At 42.6% G+C, this 21918-nt stretch overlaps 1 protein-coding gene across 4 annotated transcripts in view; it reads left to right on the top strand.

The window, feature by feature from the left end:
• Nucleotides 1-592: 592 nt before the first annotated feature.
• CDK6 (cyclin dependent kinase 6) overlaps nt 593-21918 on the top strand; it is a 114581-nt gene continuing 93255 nt past the window's right edge. Inside the window, exons 1-2 of one of the 4 annotated variants that reach the window (XM_077303997.1) lie at nt 593-1152; nt 9316-9801. In XM_077303997.1, coding sequence (XP_077160112.1) covers nt 9569-9801 — 233 coding nt within the window. In that variant the 5' untranslated portion in view covers nt 593-1152; nt 9316-9568. Of the gene's footprint in view, nt 1153-1298; nt 1317-9315; nt 9802-21918 lie in introns of those variants that run through there. The other 3 variants (XM_077303995.1, XM_077303994.1, XM_077303996.1) reach the window with 3 other exon arrangements.

Raw genomic sequence — 21918 nt, 5'->3', positions numbered from 1 at the left:
CGATGGTTTTGATAGACCCCTTTATTACTAATCGCTTAATCCATCGATTGATAAATCATGCCAGCGATCTCCATTCTCTTTAATCGGGTGACAGCCCTCATTATAATTGTGTCTGTTGCCTTGTTGTTGTTGTTGTTGTGTTGTTGTTTTCTGTGAAAAGAAAACAACAAGCCCCACCAAAGGCATGCCTTTAGCCGAGCGCCGAGCGCGGGGCCTGGCGCGGGGTCGGGAGCGGCGGCTCCTCGGGGCCCCGGCGGTGCCTTGCGCGCTCCTCCAATCGCGGGACGGCCGCTTCCCTGCCGCTGCGCGAACCGCGACCCTTGCGGTATGTAGCTGTTTTTTGGCAGGGAGCACATGAAGGATTTCATTGAGTGCGAAGACAGAGAGCAGAGACAGAAAGCAGAAGGAGGCGGCCGCTGCCTTTGTAGTCGGGGAGGAATGCGGAAATGTTGAAGCACGATGTCAAACTTTTTTGAAACGGGGTCAAGTCACATTCAGCCAGCGTGGGAAACCGGGGGGGGGGGTGGAAAGTGGAGGCGAGGGGGGGGGACTCAGCCGCCGCCGCCGCCGCCGCCGCCGCTTGTGCTCGCAGACGGAGCCCAGGAGCCGAGGGAGCGGGAGACGAGCAGGGGCTCGGCCGCCAGAGCGGCGAAGGAGCGCAAGAGCCCAGCGCGCAGGCTTTGATCAGCCCCGGAATCGGCCGCGCAAGCCCTTTTCCCCCAAAGGGAGGGGACAGAGGGGCGGGGGGGGGGGGTTGCGAGATCCTCTGCTGGAAGGTGCCGCCTGGCCAGGCGCCTGCAGGAAGATGCGAGTTCAGCGCCGCGGCCGAGCCCCGCCAGAGCTGCCGGGACTACCTGTGTGGCCCTAGAGCGGCTGCGGCGGAGACCGGCGCGGGCCACCTCTGCCATCCTCACCATGTGAACGCTGGGGATCCGGTGCGCTTCTTCTGGTGGGGCCATCGCTGGTTTTTTTTTGAGCCCCCCCTCAAAAAAAAAAAAAAACTAAACAGGAAAACGCTGTTTCTTTTCCTTTTTTCTTTTTTTTTCATTTTCATTTTCCTTTTTTTTTTTTTTTTAAGCCCCGCTCTCTTGGAGCTCCCTTTAGGGGAGAGTTTGCCCTGAAGATCCAGGCAGCTGCAGAGCAAGACACCAGGTACTTTCGGAAGTGCCCATGTGCTCTCCTCTACCCTAAGGCGCCGTGCATTTCCTCGGGGTGGGGGGTGGGCGGTTTTCTGGGGGAGGGTCGGGGCTGGAAACGTAGTTTTCCCACTCCTTGCACAGAGGATGAGGAGGATGGATTCAGGTTCTGGGGGTCGGGTATGCATGTGTGTGTGTGTGTGTGTGTGGTGGGGGGGGGAGTGCTTTGTTATTCCGGTTTCCCCTACTGCCATGCACGCCCTACGGGGGGCAGCTTTGGGTGGTCGTCCACGTTTTCTGCGGAATGCCTGCCTGGCTCGGTGGGTGGGTGGGGGGCACTTTTGCAGGCATTCTTCGCAATCCTCGCTCTGCTGTGCGCTTAGCGGGGGGTGGGGTTCCTCTTTGGGAAACGGCTTATTATGCAGACTTTCTATTTAGGGGGAATTGCGGAGGGAATTAAGGAGGAGGGTCGCCCGCCGTTGCCAGCCCATCCAGGGGACGCATGCATTCGTCACGGGACTTGGGGGGAGGCGTGGGGGGGTTGCATGTGCATATTTTAAAAGCCTGCTGGGCGAGGGGGGGTCATGCCTCTCATCTCCTCCCCCCCTCCCCGGGAAGACGTGCATTGCTATGAGACCGGTAACTTTCCATTGCCGCAGCGGGCCGGCAAAGAGCGACTTCGGATGTGCGGGTCGGCGCACCGGTGTTGCGGGAAGCCCCGCCCCTTGGCGACCCCCCCCCCTCAGGCGGACCCCCCGCGCGCACGCTCTTGGAGGCCGCCTGGACAGTGGGGGGGGGGCGACCTCCAGGCCAGAGGCGCTGCGGATCCCGCCCTCCGCGGGCCGTCCCGGCTTCCGATTGGCTGAGCGGCGCTTCCCTCTGCGTCCCGGGGCACGTGGAGCTTTTCGAGCGCGGAGGCCAGGCTGGGTGGTGCGCCGGGGCTCCGTTTGAGGCCGGTCCCCTGGGGGGGGGGGGAAGAGCCGGGAGCACGTGCAGGACTCCTGCCCCCAACTCGCTGGGCTCGCCCTCCCCCTCTGGGCCACTTGGTCGGGGCCGGGGGGCTCGTTCCGTGCGGGTCCGACCTTTTCGGCATCTGTTTCCAGCCAGCCGCTGGAGCCAGGGCGTGCAAGGACCGTAGATGTGGGGGAAAGGCGGCCGGTTGTCCTTCCTAATCAGGGCAGGGAGCTTTGGCTTCCGACGTTACGTGGTGAACTCTGGATTGTTTGAACGGGCGGCTGTCTACAGGGAATAGGAGGGCTGGCCTTCTGAGCGAACCCCAGCGCCCAGCTTGGGCAAAATGAGGCTTTTACACAATTATGGTTTCCTGAAGACTTAAAAAAAAAAACCCCACCTTGATTGTACTTTTTAAAGGGCATTTTCACATGCAAGACTTATTAGTGTCCATCGCTCTTACTAACTGCAGGGATGACGTGAAGCCTAAACTGGCTTGAGTTTGCTGGGGAAAGGGCTGTTTATTGGGTTTTGTTCCCTCAAACATGCATCGGTGCGAACGCGACAAGTATTTTAGTTTCACGTATCAAACTGCTCTCCCATACCTGTCGCTCTCCTGTACCTGGGAAAATTGGCACCAGAGATTTGGAAAGATCTGGGGGCAAAAAGTAAACCGGAGCGTATCAATCGGCATTATACTGTTTTGAAATATGGCATAGCTTTTAATGAAAATAATGCAGAAAAGATAACTGTCTATTGGAAGAATTCAGAACAACCAAAACATATTGCAGAACTGAAACTTTTGTTACTTGAATTTGTTACATTTGCCCCCTTAAATGTCCTGGAGGCCAATGGCACCTTTAAGACCAACAAAGATGGATTCAAGGTGTGAGCTTTCGAGTGCAAGCACTCGAAAGCTCACGTCTTGAATCAATCTTTGTTGGTCTTAAAGGTGCTATTGGACTCTATTTGTTGTATTGTCACAGACATTGCTTATTTTTGTTCCTGTTGCTATAGTCACCATTAAGTACTAAAATAACCATTGTTGAAGCATCCTGAAGGCACAAACTCACAATAACAGGGCAATCTAATCACTCAGTGACATGATCAAGATGGTTTCAAGCTTGGATTTCCCCCACTATTTGAATAGGTGTCAATACAATGGTTCATCCATGGCAGAACTTCGGTTCAAATGAGTAGCCGTGTTGTTCCAAAGTAGCACAACAAAATTTGAGTCCAACAGTGCCTTTAAGACCCACAAAGATTTATTCACAGCTTTAAACACCTTGAATAAATCTTTGTGAGTCTTAAAGGCGCCGTTGGACTCAACTGTATTGCAGAATTTGGGAGCAGATGTGAGATTTATTCCCTCCAAATTAATTCATGCTGAGTAAAAATGTATTATTTTAAGTATGATAGCTAATATGCTAAAGGATCTTTAGAAAATATAGAAATATTAAATATACATCATTGCCTTCGTGCGCTATCGTAAATTAAAGGACGGCATATGGATGGGGCAGTTGATATTTGAGCCTGGAAAGTTGTGTAAACAGCATAAGAAGATACCCCACATGAATAACTGTCACTTCTTATCAAACTATATGCTGAATGAAGTAAGCACCTTCTGCAGCCATTGCTCTGTTTCTTACTATTTATTAGTATTTTCTTTTAGTATGTGAGTAGCCACCACGTGTTGTGCTCTCTAGACAGGGGTAGTCAACCTGTGGTCCTCCAGATGTTGCTGGCAGGGGCTCGGGAATTGTAGTCCATGAACCTCTGGAGGACCACAGGTTGACTATCCCTGCTCTAGAGTGTTCTTATGTTACTGAGGTCCATCTCTTCCATACCCAATGCTGGACAAATTCCATTTGAACGACTAATACTGTCAGAAACTTCCTTAATGCGAGACCACTACAAAGAAACAGCACAGAATCCCTGAAGGCTTTCATGATCACCAGCATGTACATTAGAAACCCTGAAGTAGAGGGACATCAGTAACCCTGTAGCACAATGGAGCACCACACAATGTTCTCCTAGGTCACTGTGTAGAACTTGTGTATCTTGAAGTAAACCTGAAATATTCTCTGACTCTTTACATACTATAAGGATTCAATATTCTTCTCATTAAGGATTACTACGTATGAATACAATCTATGTTCTCTTTTTACATAAGATTTTGTCTTGTCCACCTAGACCTTAGGTTGCTTTACTTATTTCCAGCATGCACCATGATAATTCTCATACTCAGGCCCATTAATTATTTCATTGCTACCTTTCTTTTTCGGCACTCTGGATTTCCAACCTATCTCCCTTCACTTTTTGGGTTTGAAGCTACTTCACCTTTGTTATTGGTTAAGTTGACATCAGTACTAGATTCTCCCCCCCCCCCCCAAAGCCCTTGGCACTTTCTTCTGGTCCTGTGGAAGTCTGAATTTAATGTTCATGGGATTATTGTGGATTATTAATTCATAAAATTAAGCCTCTCAAAACTCTTAATCTCCACACCATAGAATTGGACACATTCATGCTATAGATAGAGCCTCTTGTGGCGCAGAGTGGTAAGGCAGCAGACATGCAGTCTGAAGCTCTGCCCATGAGGCTGGGAGTTCAATCCCAGCAGTCGGCTCAAGCTTGACACAGCCTTCCATCCTTACGAGGTCGGTAAAATGAGTACCCAGCTTGCTGGGGGGTAAACGGTAATGACTGGTGAAGGCACTGGCAAACCACCCTGTATTGAGTCTGCCATGAAAACGCTGGAGGGCGTCACCCCAAGGGTCAGGCATGACCCAGTGCTTGCACAGGGGATACCTTTACCTTTTATGCTATAGATATAACTGGTTCCATAGTCATTCCATATTTCCAGACATTCTGGTAATTATTGTGCTGAGAAGGGGAGCATGGGACTCTAAAAGACATCTACGGCTCTTCAAAATGTTGGAACTTCTTCTGAGGCTGTCAAACAATTTATAAAAATTATAAGTTTGTAGTTTAAGGGCTGATGTCCCTGGTATTATCTTTGTGTTGCAGATGGGAGTTTTCTTGAATAGCATTATTGACAGACTTCATTGTCTGAACAGCCATCTGTTTCCAGTGTTATGAAGGAAAGAAGTAATTATTTATTTCATAGTTTTCCCAAAGCCATGCATTGTATAGTTATGTTTTATTGGTCCACTTGGGATAATCACACTTTCAGATCTATATTTTTCTTATGATTTGTTAAGCAGAAAATAGTAGCATCTCCATTTAGAGACAGAGGCAATTTAAACATATGTTTTAGTTTTGTTAGAGATTAACAAAGAAGCATCATTAGTTTCTGTGACACTGTAAAAGCAGAAGAGGCTCCCCTGAGCCTCCGGGGAGGGCGGTATATAAATATATAATAAATAAATAAATAAGATGGTGGAAGCTATCCTGAGAAGGGCTGAGCAAAAATAAGCCCCATTTTATCTAATCACTTTAGGATTATAGCCAGAGTTATTATAATGTAAAAGCTAGAAGGCACGCTTCATTTTAATTGGATGCTCCTAATATTTTGCTCTCTATAAATCAGCAAAAATCTGACAGTTACCCATCTTCTACCTGCAAGCTGCCCTTCTTGTTGGCTGAACTGATGTGAGGTCATGAGATGATCATCAACTTTTGAAAACTTGTCCTCACTGATAGCTTCTCCTTGACTGTTTACGCACTGCCAGGCTGCAGGCTGGAGTTCATGCTGGGCTGCAGGCTGAAGTTTTAGTCATGGCAGGTTGCCCCACCTTTTCCTGCACCCACATGGGCCCATTATGCACGGTCGCCGAAACGGCGATTTCGGGTCACATGGAAAACGCGGAGGGGGAAGACGCGACGCATACCGGTTATGTGTGGGGCGCGACGGCGGCAAAACCCAGAGTAACCGATTATGCACGCGGCAATCCGGGCGCCGCTTCTGGTTGCGCCCCGGTCACCCGGAAGCTGCGCTTTCTTCCGCGTTTCACTGACGCGGCTTTTTCGCCGGCATGCACCGAAGCTGCGGCCGGTTGCAGCCGGCTCCGTGCGTTATCGGTGATTTTAGTCGCCGCCATTCCACCCCGAATGTGCGCTAAAACCCCCGTGCATAATGGGTCATGGGGGAACATTTGGTCTGGTATACCTCATCCACCCCCGATTTGTGTTCCTGCACAGGAGCTGGGGCAGTGAAGTTCCCAGTGCATAAACGGACTTTGAGAACTTTTGAAAACTAGACCTTTTCTGCACTGGAGACTCCATGCCGGGTTGCAGGCTGGAGTTTGAGGCTGGGCAGGTTGCTCTACCTCTTCCTGCTCTCACACAGGGGAACAGTTGGCCCACTACACCTTGTCTTCTCCAGATTTGTGCTCTTTTACTGGAGCCAGAGCAGCAAAGTTCCCAGTGTGGAAATGGCCGAGGAGAAGCTATTTGTAATGATAACAAAAATGATGCAATATATTAGAGAAGTGAAAATACCCTGACTAGAGGAGAGAAAGCATGACATAATGTATGGAAGCAGGAGTGGTTTGTGTTCTTGGGTGGAATGGGAAATTTCGGTATGAATACTGAGCACACTAGTCCTGACCAAGATGATGCAGGGTGGCTGGATCTCATCAGATCTCAGAAAGTAAGCAGGGTTGGCCCTGGTTAGAATTTGGAGGGGACACCACCAAGGAAGCCTTGGACCGCCAGGCAGAGTCAGACAATGCATAGAGCTTCTGATAATCTATCTCCTGCCTTGAAAACCATAGGCTTGCCATAGGTCAGCTGTGACTTGGCAGAAGGCAAGATGGGAGAAGCAGAAGCTAAGGGAAAGAGGAGACTTCTGGAAAACCTGGCATGGGACTTGTTGATTTTCACACAAAAAAGGCTCAGGAAGAACTGGAAAAATGATATGCAATGGCTTGAAGGAGAAAGGAAAGTTTGAAGGAAGAGCAGGATTGGACTGAGCAAAGGAAGGATCAGTGTGATAGTGAACAGATATAGGGAGAAACCACTCCATAAATGGTGATCAATATGAGATAGCAAAATCAGCCGGTTATGTACTGTCTGAAGGGGATAGCTGGGTTTCCCAAGGTTCTATTTAAGGATTCCTGTATTTCAATAACATTTCCACTGCGTATTTTCATTATTATTGTTGTTCTTCCAGTTGCTTGTTTTGTTTTCATTCTTATTCTAGCTGGTTTTCCAGTCTTGAGTATACTGAACAGTGGTTTAATTTGTCCACAAAATACATTAATTGGCATGTATTATTGGTGAATTGTATTATGTTAAATGATAACATGCTTGATTTTTCAGTGTAGCTTTTGGCAACAAGGTCACTGTGGGTCAAGACTGCCAGTTTTCAACAAACAATTTGTTTGCTCTTGTTAATCAATGTGATGATTGCCCTAGCAGGATAACCTGCCATGTTCACATTTGTAAATGACAGCTTTCATTTTATGTTACTTGACAGATGAATTTGTTAGTAGCCAATCACAATTGATCACTGCTCCTGGATGATGCTTTTTTGGACACAGAGCTTCTGTTCTCTCAATGCTTCTTTATCCCCCTCCCCCTAGTAAGCTGTCCTTATGATGAAGCCCTTTGTAGCCCTATTAGGGAAGAATGAAAACTACTCTTCCAGTTTTTCATCATATATGATATCTATAGGTCATTTTCCTGGGTTGTTAGAGAAAAAGAACTATTTTATTAATTCTACTTTTTGAACCAGACAATGGGAACACGATCCAGACCACGTCAAGTATTTTTAGAATGTAAAAGACGTTTAAGCATAAGGAAGCTTTCTCATCACAGTGAACGAAATTTAAAAGTGCTTTAGCTGTATCGTACCCTGTGGTGATAAATGTTACATAATCTTCTTTCAGTTCTTCCTTTAATTCAGGGGAAGAACATGTATCATGATTTTGAAACTCGCTAATGATCCTCTAGGCAAGAATCAAATGGGGATCATTGTCAGATCATTTTCAAAATCCAAAAATATGATGAACTAGTAGCTATTGTGTATTACAACTGAGGGAAAAGGAGGGGGGGTTATTTTATGACCTTCTTTCCGTTATCAAATTAAGATTAGAAAGGGAAATGAAAACTGGAAGGTTCTTTTGATTTTTTGGAGTCTCTGCAGCAGTGCTGTACCATCTATAGCAGAGGTAGTCAACCTGTGGTCCTTCAGATGTCCATGGACTACAATTCCCATGAGCCCCTGCCAGCATTTGCTGGCAAGAGTTCATGGGAATTGTAGTCCATGGACATCTGGAGGACCACAGGTTGACTACCCCTGATCTATAGAACAGGCTTCTCTTAATGTTTCTCAGCTCCTGGGCCACACAGCATTTAGACTTCCCCTGGTGCTCAGTTACAGGTTGCTCATTGTACATTCACCTCTGATTAAGAACCTACTTGTCTAACCCAGCCTTTCTCAATTTTTTTACCACTGAGAAACCCCTGAACATTTCTTCAGGCTTTGAGAAAACCCAGAAGAGTCACAATCATGGTTGGGAGGCATAGCTGTGCACACGCCCACCCAGGGCCCCTCCCCTTCCCATCCCCTCCAGGCCCATTATTGGCTGGGGGAGGGCAGGTTAACATGACCATATATAGTCATATCATCCGATAAGTTTAACAAATTTAAAAATATATTAAAAATAATTAACTCCCACCCATTTGGGAAACCCTTCCAGGACTGTCAAGAAACTCCAGGGTTTCACAAAACCATGGTTGACCCAACCATTAATCATTGTGCCACTGACACAATCTTATTGTTTTTTTAATCACAAGCAGTCAATAAAAATCATGTTCAGAAATAATCAAGCCACACAAGGCATGAATTCCAAGGACCCTGTCATGCATTGTGAATTGTAACATTCAGTCTAAAGTCTAGTCACAAGTACCAGCGTGATGTAGAGTTAAAAGCAGTGGCCTCTAATCTGGATAACTGGGTTTGATTCTCCATTCCTCCACATGCAGCCAGCTGGGTGACCTTGGGCTAGTCACAGTCTTCCTAGGGCTGTTGCCACACAGCAGGTCTGTCAGAGCTCTGGGTGTCTGTCGTGGTGAGAGAAAGGGAGAGGTGTAGTGAAAACAGGGTATAAAAAGCCAGCTCTCTTCAGGACTCTAGTCCTGTACAATTAAGCTGCACTAAGTAAAGCTTACTAGTGAAATAACAGGATACTCTGTGATAGAAGCCAGTAGAGAAACACACCTAGTATTAATGATGTTCTTCTTTCTTCTGTTTGTCCTTTAGATTTCATTACAATTACCCAGACGATGATCCCAAAGAACGTAAGATAACTACCAGTGACCAAGCAAGTAGGTTCACTAGGTATATTGCTAAAATCCTGGAAGGGTGCAAGAAGTTGTCCTGCTGGCTGGTCCATCAGGAGGAGCTCTGAGAACGCTGTTCTAGTAGAGACATTTGTAATCTTCGGACCTGGACAATAGCCACAGTGCCTACAATACCACAGAAGTGACTGGGAAAGAAGGAAACCAGTACAACCATGGATAAGGACAGTATGACCCTGGCTGACCAGCAGTATGAATGTGTAGCTGAGATTGGTGAAGGGGCCTATGGAAAGGTGTTCAAAGCCCGGGACTTGAAGAACGGAGGGCGCTTTGTAGCACTGAAGAGGGTGAGAGTGCAAACGAGCGAAGAGGGGATGCCCCTTTCTACCATCCGGGAGGTGGCTGTGTTGAAGCACCTGGAAACATTTGAGCATCCCAATGTGGTCAGGTGAGGAATCGGATCACAGATCAGGCCTCTGGCCCGGTTTATAGAGGTGAAATAAAGGAATGGTGGATGTCCTGAGCGTTGCATTTGGATGTGTGGATTGATTTAGAATAGATGGCTTGAAGTTTGCTCAAGCAAATATGTTCCCAGCCTAACCCATCTTTATGTTTGAGCTCTGCCTCCCACGCATTCAAGCATCCATCTCCAGAGGCAAAGGTGTGTGACTTAAGTATTTGAATGGATGGGCATGGAGCCATGCTGTAATTTTCTAAAGCACAAAAAGGAAGTATAAGGAGAAAAATTCTTTTGTCCTGTGTATTAGCTATGCCTTGTACCAGTGCTAAGGAGGAAAGGTGGGCATGGTGTATTCCAGCCTCATCAGATCTCGGAAGATAATCTGGGTTAGTATTTGGGAGACTATCAAGGAAGACTGCAGAGGAAGGCCACAGCAAACCTCTGTTTCTCACCTACCTCAAAAGCCTCTTGCTGGAGTTGCCGTAACTTAGCTGCAAATTGACAGCATTTTCACACGCACTGTCTCAGTCCTATTCTTGTGGCAGTACCAGTCCCTGGCAGCACTGGCAATAATAATCTTAGAAATGTTCTGAAACAATTTTGGCCTAAGCTTTTAAGTACATCCCATTATCAAAGATGGAGGGAAATGAAGAATAGGTCAAAATCCTATGTCAAATTCCAAATAAACATATAGTACCTGAAATGTAACAAAACCCAAAATTTCACTGAACTTCAGCCACAAAAAAGCTGTGCCTAATGAATCTTGCAGCTTTTCTGAAAAATACTCAGCTTTTACTAAGATTTCATGTGGGGGGAGTCCTTTAAATGTGGGGAGTTAACAAGACTCGTATGGTGCAGACATGGCAAATACAAGGAAATTCTTTAGGTTCTTCCTTAAAGCCGTGTATGGAAGCAGTCAGGTAAATGTGTTGGGACCTAGCTAGGAGCCAAGCAGAAATACTTCAGCCACTTTGTTGAGCATGGCCTACAACCACCTCACTTTTTACAGCAATACAGACATGACAACAGGAGATCCCTGAATAGATCTTCTCAACATTTTTATGAGACAATAGCAGATCCCAGAGTCCCCTTCCACATTTATATCAGCCCTGAGGTACATTATTTTGCCAGTAAAAATCACCTCCCCTTGAGCCATTATTAATCCTGAAAAGGCATGGAGGAAATCTACAGGACCTTTCTCTTTGGTTTACCTCCATCCAGAATTAATAATTGGGGAATAGTTAAATTGGCATAACTGCTGTCATCATGACCTGAACTGAATCAGACTGATGAGGTTGTCTTTTTAAAAAGATGCTGGGAAGATCCATTCTAGAATTTTCCCATGTCATGTCCATTTTTGACTTCCACCCATGACAGCTGTGATCTCTTTAAGCTGGTTCTTTTTCCTGGTATTCAATTTTTTTCTGCAACTCTCTGAAGTCATATTGTTATGACTAGTTTTAAGAATCAGGGGATAAAAATGACTATTCATGATCATTACTGTTCTCAAATCATGATGACTTTACTCTTAATTGATAGACACTGAAAACAGTACAAGACTGGGAGTTCTGATCTAAATTTTCCTTTAATGATCGTGTTCATTTTGATAATTGGAGAGGAAGATTCATTGACCAGTCATGGGTGTAGTCTCAAAAGTTTCAATCATACATTTCTTAAGATGAGTAACATGTTAGATATGTGTTTCTGAGTTGTTCAGGTCTGAGTGGTGATTAATTGTAGTAGATCATGCCTGTACATACCAGAAATTAGAAAAAGTCAGACTAGGAGTCTGTATAATTTTCCAAGCACTGTGAATTCAGTAATATTTTTAACATTTATTTTCATGTTTGGTGGATTATTTTATAGACAAATACAATTAACATTAACCCCCCCCCTTTATAAAGTGACCAAGCAATTTTACATTTGCAACACTAAAAAATGAAACTGATTTAAGAAGTCCTTGTTGAAAGAATGCTGTCATCAGCCGGAAAACTGGGTAGGATGTGATTTGTGCAAGATGAAGGAAGGGGTGACTGGGCAAAAGATAATTACTTCGATTTTTCAAGCACTAATCAAATTCTGTTCATTTCAGCTGAGCTCATTCTAATAAAGATCTATCAATTACTATCCTATGCGTGAAAGTTTTCAGCCAGCTCTCTGCCCCAATCACATTCATTTCTTGTTAATAAATGTTTATTAAGCTTTCTTAGGAAGGTAAAGTCTTGCTGAAATCCCAAGATAGCCAGTTGATTGCTAGTGCAATCTAAAGCTGAATGGCACTTTTCTATGTTTGTTTAGTGGACTTCACTGGACTTAGAAGAGTATGGCTCTTGTTTATGATTGCCATCTTCCTCCTTGTCTTCTAAATAGTTATTAATTCAAATATAAAAAACTATGTTGGTCTGTTTTGTTCACCTGCTGTTCACCTGCTCTGAACAAAACCACATTATTTATATTTATTATGCAAGTTTTCTTTGAATTGCCCAGAAACTGTATAATGTACAAATTAAAATTTATTTCTTCTAAATCATATTTTAGATGTCCATTCAGAGGAAAACAATACAGAATGAAATATATATTGTGATGTTTTGAGTGGTTCTATACCTTGGTGCGAAGATGCCACTCTTGAGAAAACCATAGAGACAAATCCAAGCAATTTTTAATCAAACAAATCTCTCACAGTCTGTTTTGGTGATGGGTCTCAAAACAGGATTTATAATTTGGAAGACAAAATTATTCTCTAGTGTCTACAGGAAAAAGTAAGCTCTTAAAATATTAAGACTAAATATCAATTTACAGCTTTAGTTTTCTTCTTTATTAAGGAATTAAGAACAATAATACATTTTTTAGAAAGATATAAATATAAGATGAACACAGCGCATTACTTTAAGCCCTTTCATGCATAATACATATTTTCTACATGGAAATATAGCTGTTTGAGTGCTAGAATTTAGACATTTGTTGAATAATAACACAACAATCAGATCCTTAGTTAGGGAGGGATGTTAATTAGGGACTGCTGTCAACCAGTAGGGATAGTCACCTGACTGAAAAAGATAAATTGCTTTGCAGCATCAAGCCCTGGCATGCAGTTCCCTTCCTGTATTTCCTATCTGATGGTTGGAATGATCAGTTGGACTAAACCCCTACTCCTCTACATTGTCCCCTATACCATAATAGGAGATCAATATTAAATTCTGATTGTGTCAGTCTTCTGTATACATATGTATACACAGCATATTTATTGAAATGGCAGGATTTGTCCTAAGACGACGAGTAGATATCTTCTTGTTCTTTTCATTGCTTTGGTTCCTGTCATTACAATGGTTCAAATAAAATACTGTGAGAAGTATATTTATAGCATGCTCTATTTCTGATCATAAGGGTTAATAATTTCCCTTCATTTGATTAGTCCTCTTTGACCAAAGCAAAGGCTAGTCCTAGTCAGTTGGCCATACTACATTCTGCATTTAGCTACATCATGTTTGTTTGTTTTTAAAGCTAACAGTGTTTGGAGACTATTGATAGCCTACAAGATATTCATTTACTTAAATATTATTGGCTTAAAATACTTGGGTTTCTGGCTTGGAACAATACCTACTCTGGTACGAATTTTAGGTTCTAGAGCATTTAATTTCATATCAAATTTCGGGGTGATAAAATAAATTACTGTCTCTAACTTTTATACATTTTGTCACCTGTCATCTTGACCTAATGAGTAAGGGGGCAGCACCAGTCCATGGGGCTTCTTGAGTGTATTACAGAGGTCAGGACTGGTCATTAACTTCAGCACTGGATTACTTCATTGTGAGACCTGTCAAAATGAGAAACAGCATGAGTTCATTGTTAGCATTCTGAAGCATTGTAGTGCGCTGGAAGTGTCTATGATTTATCTACAGGAGGTTCCAGGTTCAATCCTCAGCTGGTTTAAGCTGTTGTGCAACAGTACATGCCAAAGACCTCTGCATGGGTCTGTAGAGAAACACTGCCAGTCATACATTAGTAGGCTAGATAGACCATTAGCCTGACTCATTATGAGGAATCTCCTTAAGTATTTTATTATTTATTTATTTATATTTATATATATTTATTTATATATTTATATGCCGCCACTCTCAGAAAGTCTCACGGCAGTTTACAAGTATAAAACAATAAATTCCATTAAAAACTCATAAAAACAGCCCCTGTCAGAAACCAAACAGATGGCGATCACTTACCCTAAGATTCTAAACACTCCACCCCCTACCCCCGATTCAGCCCGAGGGCTAAGTTCTCTTCCGATATACTGATTCTGAGGAATACAGTATCCATATAGATGGCCTTCTTAAAATTCAACTACTGGTCACATTTTATATTAATTGGAATTCAGAATATTCCAGACTCCTTTGGAAATAATTTTTGATGGATAAATATTCCACTTTTGTATTTATTTTACTAGAAAGCATTTCAATAAATATATATTTTTAAAAGAAAAGATCATATTTATAAGCATGTCTTGCTACATTTTGTTTACAACATTTCTAATCTTTCAAATGTACTTGGTGAGATGTTTCAAGTATATCCAGAGTTCAAACAAGAGGATACAATGCTTCATTGGCCTTTATGGAGCAAAGAAGATAAATCTGGCACAAATATGTCTCTGAGTTATGTAAGTTACTGCTGCACAGTTTGTGGAAAACATGAAATATATGATGACTGTCCTGTCCACTTCCCTCCCTCAGAGGCAAGATTTTTCCTTCTATTTTTCTTTCCCTTTACTGACTAAGCAACCCTAGTAATATGTTTTATTCTTTGCTGAAGAACTCTAGCTGTCCCACCCTGTCACAGGATAATAGTTTGGCTGTTTGTTCAGCCCAAGAACCTGAGGGAAATATTGGGAACCCCCTTTAACCTTAATGGCACTCAAGATGTTTTTGTATTTCAAATTAATAAAATATTTTACTCAACATAGAGGGGAAAGGTCAGGTGAAATCAGGGTTGAAATGTCTGAGGTAAAACATAAATGCACATACTTTAGTTTTTATGTTTCAGACTAATGAGATTATCTTAAGCTATGTGGTTACTTAAAATCGGAATGTTGAAATGCTTTTGTTCCAATATTTCCCCAAATACTCTAGTATGCCATCTTTGAATATTCTTGTTGGTTTTTTTGTTTGTTTATAATCACATTTTTAGGCCGCTTCCCCTGACGGTCAACTCCCAGCGGCTAGCAACAATAAATACCACAATAAAAGACATAACCCCCACACACAAATCCACAACTAAGTCACAGCCAATCCCCTCCTCCCTCCCTCTCTCCCCAATTTACCCTGCCTCCAGGGGTGATCTATTCAGCCTGGCCTCGATCAAAAGCCTGGCAGAAGAGCTCCATCTTACAGACCCTAACTTTTACAGGCCCAGATTCTCTAATGCTTTTTGTTTCCAGAAGACTGTTACACTCCAGTACCAAAACCCCTATTCTTGAAACACCAGTATTTGTCTTGAGTTTGTAATTAGCTCTTAAGATATCTAAAGGCAGTTTCTAACTACACCAAACCCATTCACTCTTCAGAGTTAACTCCCTGTTTGACTCGGTAGGGAATTTCTCCTTTCACTAGAAGATCTATGCCTTTTCTTTGGTCTGAATGGCAGTCTCCATCTAACTACCCACTCATTCTTGCCAACTTTCCTCTGTTCTCTTGTCTGTTAAACTGGTTAGGGATGAATTCCAAATATATTCTCTTCAACATTCAGCTCTAAAATCTCTCTTTGCTCAGCTGATGCTAACTAATCTGATTGCTTGGAGCAGCTTGGCATTCAAGCTTTTAAAAAGTGCAGTCGCCACATATACATAGACAAAGGAGAAAATTTGCCAGGAATATATGACATACTGGATTCAGGAAATTCCTGTGTGTAAAATTAGAAGTATTTCCTGTTGAAATGTATCTGCAGAAATTATTTTGTTAATTATATTTGTTGCTTTCAGCTTCATCTGCTTGCCCATAGACGAATCAGCATTTAAAGAATATGATTCAGAAATCAAAATCATTCCATTTTAAGATAGGGGCAGGATGCTGTTGGTTCAGGCTAGAGAAGAAACAGTCATTTACAAATGTAAATGTATTGCATTTTGAAGCTCTTGTGATTGTTTTTATGGTGCTTTACAAGTTAAAATATTTGAAGTGTTGTAATCCCCCTTCCTTAATGCTTTTTAATTCCTGCTGAGGAATTAACTTTTATAAGCTCTGAGTACACAAAAACTTTACTAGAATGCAGTAATCTGAGCTCTGTTCCTGTTGCTAAGCAAGCTGCCCAAAATTTTGGTGTAAGTAGCTATTTCTAGAAAAATTAGCTATGTGTGATGGAAGCACTGATTTCCAAGCTCACAAAGATTCTCAGCCTGTAATGTCTTCAGATGAGTGTATCTACCTCTCCTTTTTAAAAAATTCCCAAGGCACAAACTTTGGAAAATCAGCTTCAGCTCCAAAATCATGAATCATTCAGTGGGAAATTCTAGAATGTAACATAAGGCCAATCTCTAGAGAGTCTGATAAGTGTTGTTCATTTGTTTGCACAACTCTCTTGAAATTTAAATGTTATGTTTGCTTATGATCTAGAGGAGAAAATACACCCTATAACTAAAGTGTGGGGGAACAAGTCTCAGGAGGATAAAGTGGGGAAATAATCACTTGAGCTGTCCCAGTTATTGTGCCTTCTTTTTTGTTGAGCATCAACTATACCTTCCTTCAAAACTTCCTCCCCCTACAGAAATGCTCATCTGCCATTTTCATCACCAAGCTCTTTCACTGAGGTGGTGTGGTCTTTTCTAGACACTGCCATCAACCATTGACGCTGGTCGTCATTTAAGACCTCTGTTTCGCTTCCCTCCATTTGGTGTTCATGTGGCCCAATTTCTGAACCCAACCAGGCAAAACGTTTGGGACATATTCAAGTGTGGTGCATTCTCCAATCCTGGGTTCGGTGGGGCACAAATTGGCTTAATTTGTGACAGATTTTAAGATTGTAAAGTGAACTAGTTTGTGCTCCTCCCTAATATTGACTACCTCCCATCTAAGCCTATGTTTCATATCCGTGAGGCATTCAGTTTGCAGGGTTTTTTAAATTATTAATTAACCCTGTTCTAATGATTTACAGTTTTGGTCAGTAAAGGATTCTTTCTTGTCAGTGAGGAAATGGCAGTGATATTAGTTGGGCAAGACAATAAGTTCCTTCTCTAAATCAAGATTTTTTAGGGCCAGATCATGGTTACCTGACCTGTTTCTCAGTCATACATTAAAGGAGACGGTCTGATTTTTAAAAACCCCTCAGTCACTCTACAGAGCTCCTGATGCTGTGAGGGAGAAGGTTTGATCTTGGGCTTTCCTCCACCATTTTTTGGCAGTTGAAACAGGCCTGGGAAGGCCTGGGCTGTTTGCTCCTTTCTCAGGCACGATGTGCCTGTGATGAACACGTCGAACACAGTTGTCTTCTGCCGCCTTCTCACAACAACCCTGTGAGGTTGGTTAGATTGAGAGTTATTGGGCCAAGCTACTCAGCAAGCATCCATTTCTGGATTTTTCAGATCCCAGTTTGACACTATTACCATTAAATTGGACTGGCTCTATGAGGAAATTATTATTGGATTTGCCAGAAGAACTATATATGAGATCGCTACATGAATTTCATTCATTTTTAGTATGGAAAACAGTTTAAAACATGCACATGTGAGGGTTTAAAAGGGCAAAATAGTCATATGTGGTTAAGGTTGCAGATTTTCCTGACCCTACAGAAGACAGTCCTCTTCCTAGATAAATTATCGATATAAATTTGTTCCTCATTACATTTGCAATAATGTTTTAATTAAGTAAGCACTTGTCAGAACTATACATTTGAACTGAAAAACCCTTGTTATTTATAGAAAGAATGCTTTCTCAGTTTCCATGGAGAATAATTTAGTGTGGTTTTAAATTTTCCTGTGAAAGAAACTTCTGAGAAACAGACTAGAAACTCAAGTGTTTGACTATTCAGTATATGAAACTGTCTTATAATGAGTCCATCAGTCCATTTGACTGCATATTGTGTCCCCTGACCTGAGACAACTGTCCAGGGATTCAGGCAGAGTTTCCTACTGACAGTTACTTAAATTCTGTTAACTGGAGATGGCAGGATTTGAACCTGGGGCCTACAGCATGCAAAGCGTATACTCTGACACTAAGCAACTGTCTCTATTTGATGGGCACTGTTCTCAGTTTGCAGTGTATGTGACAATTCTAGCATTATATATCAACTGTGCTATATAAACACCACTATGTATACCCAGTTCTGGAGCTTGTATACTTATTTCTATGCAAGCCAACTATAAATTTTCTGTCTGTCTATCCGTCTATCCATCCCACCCACACATCCATCCATCCATCATTGCCCTGCTTTAAAGATTTTGAAGGTAGTTAACAGCAAAACCTCATTAAATCAGAATAAAAGAGAAGAAAGTAAAATCGATAATGTAAACAGTATAGTAATAAGACAAAATCTGTGAGTGAGAGGGGAATGGGGGAGAATCAGTCATAGTTAATAAAATAAATCAAACAAAAAGCTAGATGAATAAAATATTTTGACCGGGTTCTCAAAACTTACAAGCTCAGGAGTCAGGTGGGTAAAGAGTTCCCTTGTTGAGGAACCACTACTGATATGACTGTTACCTTTTGTCTAAAACTAAGACCCGGGGAATGGCAGAAGATCTTAGACAGATTCATATGGGATCGCGTGGATCTTTTAAGAACCCTGGTCCCAGACTTTTTAGAGCTTAAAGGTAATAACCAGAATTCTGAATTATGCCTAGAGGTAAATAGGCAACCAATGCAGTTCTTTTAAAACTTGTTCCCATCAGCAGTCTTGCTGTTGCTACATTTTGTACTAATTGAAGCTTCTGAGCAGTCTTCAAAGGCAACCCCTTGTAGAGTGTAATGCCATCTGGATGTGATCAGAGCATAAACCAGATCCTGCCTCTGTAGGAACAGCCACAGCTGGTGCACCAGCCAAAGTTGGGAGCAAATTGCTTTGTGCAACAAAGGAGACCTCCTTTGTCTTCATAAGCAAACATATCCATGTCCCATGAGGCACTCCAAGCTATGAATCTGCTTTTTCAAGGGAAGTGCAACTCCATCTAGTGCAAGCTGGATGACAATATTGCAAAGCAACAATGATTGTTATTCTCTGTCTTGAACCTTATTGTTCTGCACCTAGTCTGTTATCATTTCCAGAACACAGTTCAGGATATCCATTGTCTTACCACTCACCGAAAGGTGAATGCTGTCGGCATACTGACGGCATCTCACTCCAAATCTCTGGACAGCTTCACCCAGCAGTTTCCTGTAGACTTTAAACTGTGGAAATGCCACAGGTCTGTGCAAATGCCACAGGTCTGAGTAGTGATCCTCCAGCCCCACTTTTTGCTACTGCTCAGCTGGTCAGGATCACAACAACTAGAGCATAGTGTCTCCAACTGACATCTCAGCTAGGTCAGAACAGGACCATATCTGATGGTATCTGTAGCTCCTGAGTTGTTCAGAAAATCAGTGAAGTTATTGTCCCATGTATTCACCAGGGTATCCATGATATTTTCAGTCCTTAATCCAGCTGAGGAAGCCACTTTGATGTGGATCTAAATTAGCCAAGAAAGGCAGAAGTTGCACAGCCATCACAAATTAAAACACCTTGCCCCCCACTCCAAAGGGAATATTTGTTCATTTTTAAATAGTTCATGTCTAGTCAGGGCTTCTTTAGGACCGTTTATGCACTGAAGGTTTCATGCTGTGCTGCAGACTGGAGTTTTAGTCATGGCAGGTTGCCCCACCTATTCATGCCCCCACACAGGGGAGCATTTGGCCTGGTGCACCTCATCCACTTCCTATTTGTGCTCCTGCACAGGAGCTGGGGCAGTGAATTTCCCAGTGCATAAACGGTCTAGGAGGGGACTCATACTTGATAATTTCAGAACATGTATATATTAATCTGTTCAATGTTTGCCGTTTCTGTTGTTTGTGTGGTCTATAGCCAAACCTGTTCTGAATGATAAAGACAGTAATATGACACATTCCCCTTCAGATTTCCAAAAATGTCATGTGTTTGGGCTTCTTTGTGTTAAGTACCAGGGCCTGTAGTAGTTCATGTGTGCTAGGACTAGTGGTTAGGAGCAGCAGCTTCTAATCTGGAGAGCTAGGTTTGATTCCCTGCTTCCCTGCATGCAGCCAGCTGGGTGACCTTGGGCTTGCCACAGCACTGGTAGAGCTGTTCTGACCGAGCAGTGATATCAGGGCTGTCTCAGCCTTGCCTACCTCACAGGGTGTCTGTTGTGGGGAGAGGAAAGGGAAGGCGATTGTAAGCCACGTTGAGACTCCTGGTAGAGAAAAGCAGAATATAAAAAAAACTCTTCTTCTTCTAGGTCTCACTAGAAAACCCTGCCACATCTTGGCAATGCCCATATCATTGTACTGGTTAGAGCATTGTCCTAGGGTAAGGTGACCAGATTGTCCCACTTTTGGAGGGACATCTGGAGGTACCTGGCAAATTGTACTTATGTTGAAATTAAAACAATATATATTGCAATACTATTTTTGCGTTCTATGCGTTCTATGAAACTTTTTGTTGCTCCATATAGACCAGACTTTTAATCAAGAACACCCCCCCCCCCGGTCAATGGTGTTACCAATGTTAAAATCTGGTCACCTTATCCTAGGGCCAAGGAGACCGAGGTCCACGTCTCCAGTCCATTCTGCCAAGAAACTCTTTAGATACTGTCAGGCCCATCATTCAGATGCTCAAAGTCAGGTCTCCTCTGACTTTGATCCAGGCTTTGTGCTGGCATAGGGATATCCCTAGCCTTGAATAGGGATTCCTAGCTCATCTAATCATTTGTCTTTTGCACCCACCACACTCTCATCTGCACACTAGATTGTCCTTGCTGTGGCATACTTGTGACACCATAGCAAAGGCTTAGTGCAGCAGTTGATGCACTCATCGTGTGATTACATTGCAACTGCACAGTTACCGCATGCATGTTGCACTGATTTGGTGGTATTTGGTAGTGGCTTATCTTATAACTGGAAAATGGACTTCTGCTGTTAAGTCTATAGCATTTAGAAGACAAAATATTGCTACAGTGTACCACAGCATGTGCATTCATAGTAAAGATTTTTTCAGAGGGTTCTCATGTCGTTCTGCAATAGAACAGTTAAGATTCGTGCCCACTAGCACCTTAGAAACCAACAAGATTATGGGGTCACGCTTTCCAGAGTCAAAACTTCATGTATCAGTTTCATAGTAAGAGTCTACTCACAAGATTATGGGCAAGATAAAGGAAGAGGAATTGTTACCAGAAATAGATTTGTCCCTGAATATATGATGGGGGAATTAGCAATTCTAGGAGACTAATAATCAATGTAAAAGGTGCTAACAGCGAAATCCTACAGCCTTTCCTCATATTAGTGTTTTAATATCAATAGGCCATTGGCTCAAAGGATTTTTCCACTATTTTTAAAACAAACTTATATTGGAGGACTCAACCACTGAAGAAGTTATTAAAAACAGAAATTATCTAGAAACCGTTATGGTTGATTCTTCATGTATATAAAAGAAATTGTATTGGAACTGAATATATATATTATTGCAAGAATATTGCCTTGGAAAGGTTCCTTGTTTTTCTCTTGGACATTCTCAATGACAAATGAAAATGTTGCATGATGTACTGCATTACATGTCATGATGCTGGGGCAGAGAAATTCCCACAGTAAATGTTCCCTTCATCAAAATTCTATTCTATTCATGTAAAATAGTCTGCTGATGTTCAGGAATCCACTGAAAACTAAGTATACCACAGCACTGGTGTCACAATTTGATAGTTTCAGATGGGCTCAAAAGGTTTCATACAAAGTATTTGTACCCCCAACTCTACATATAGACCGTGATTCCAAAGACGGGTAGCTTTTAAAAGTCAAGATCAGCTTAAAAAAAAACAGCTTGCTGGAGAAGGTAAGCGAGAAGAAAACATCTCATGTGTGTGGTCAAATTGAAAGAATTCCCCTTTTCAATTTAATTGGAATCCTGTTATAAAAAACTAACTTCAGTATT

Source organism: Paroedura picta, chromosome 11 (genome assembly GCF_049243985.1).
Source record: "Paroedura picta isolate Pp20150507F chromosome 11, Ppicta_v3.0, whole genome shotgun sequence".
NCBI lineage: Eukaryota > Metazoa > Chordata > Lepidosauria > Squamata > Gekkonidae > Paroedura > Paroedura picta.
This window is presented reverse-complemented; position numbering and strand designations above follow the sequence as displayed.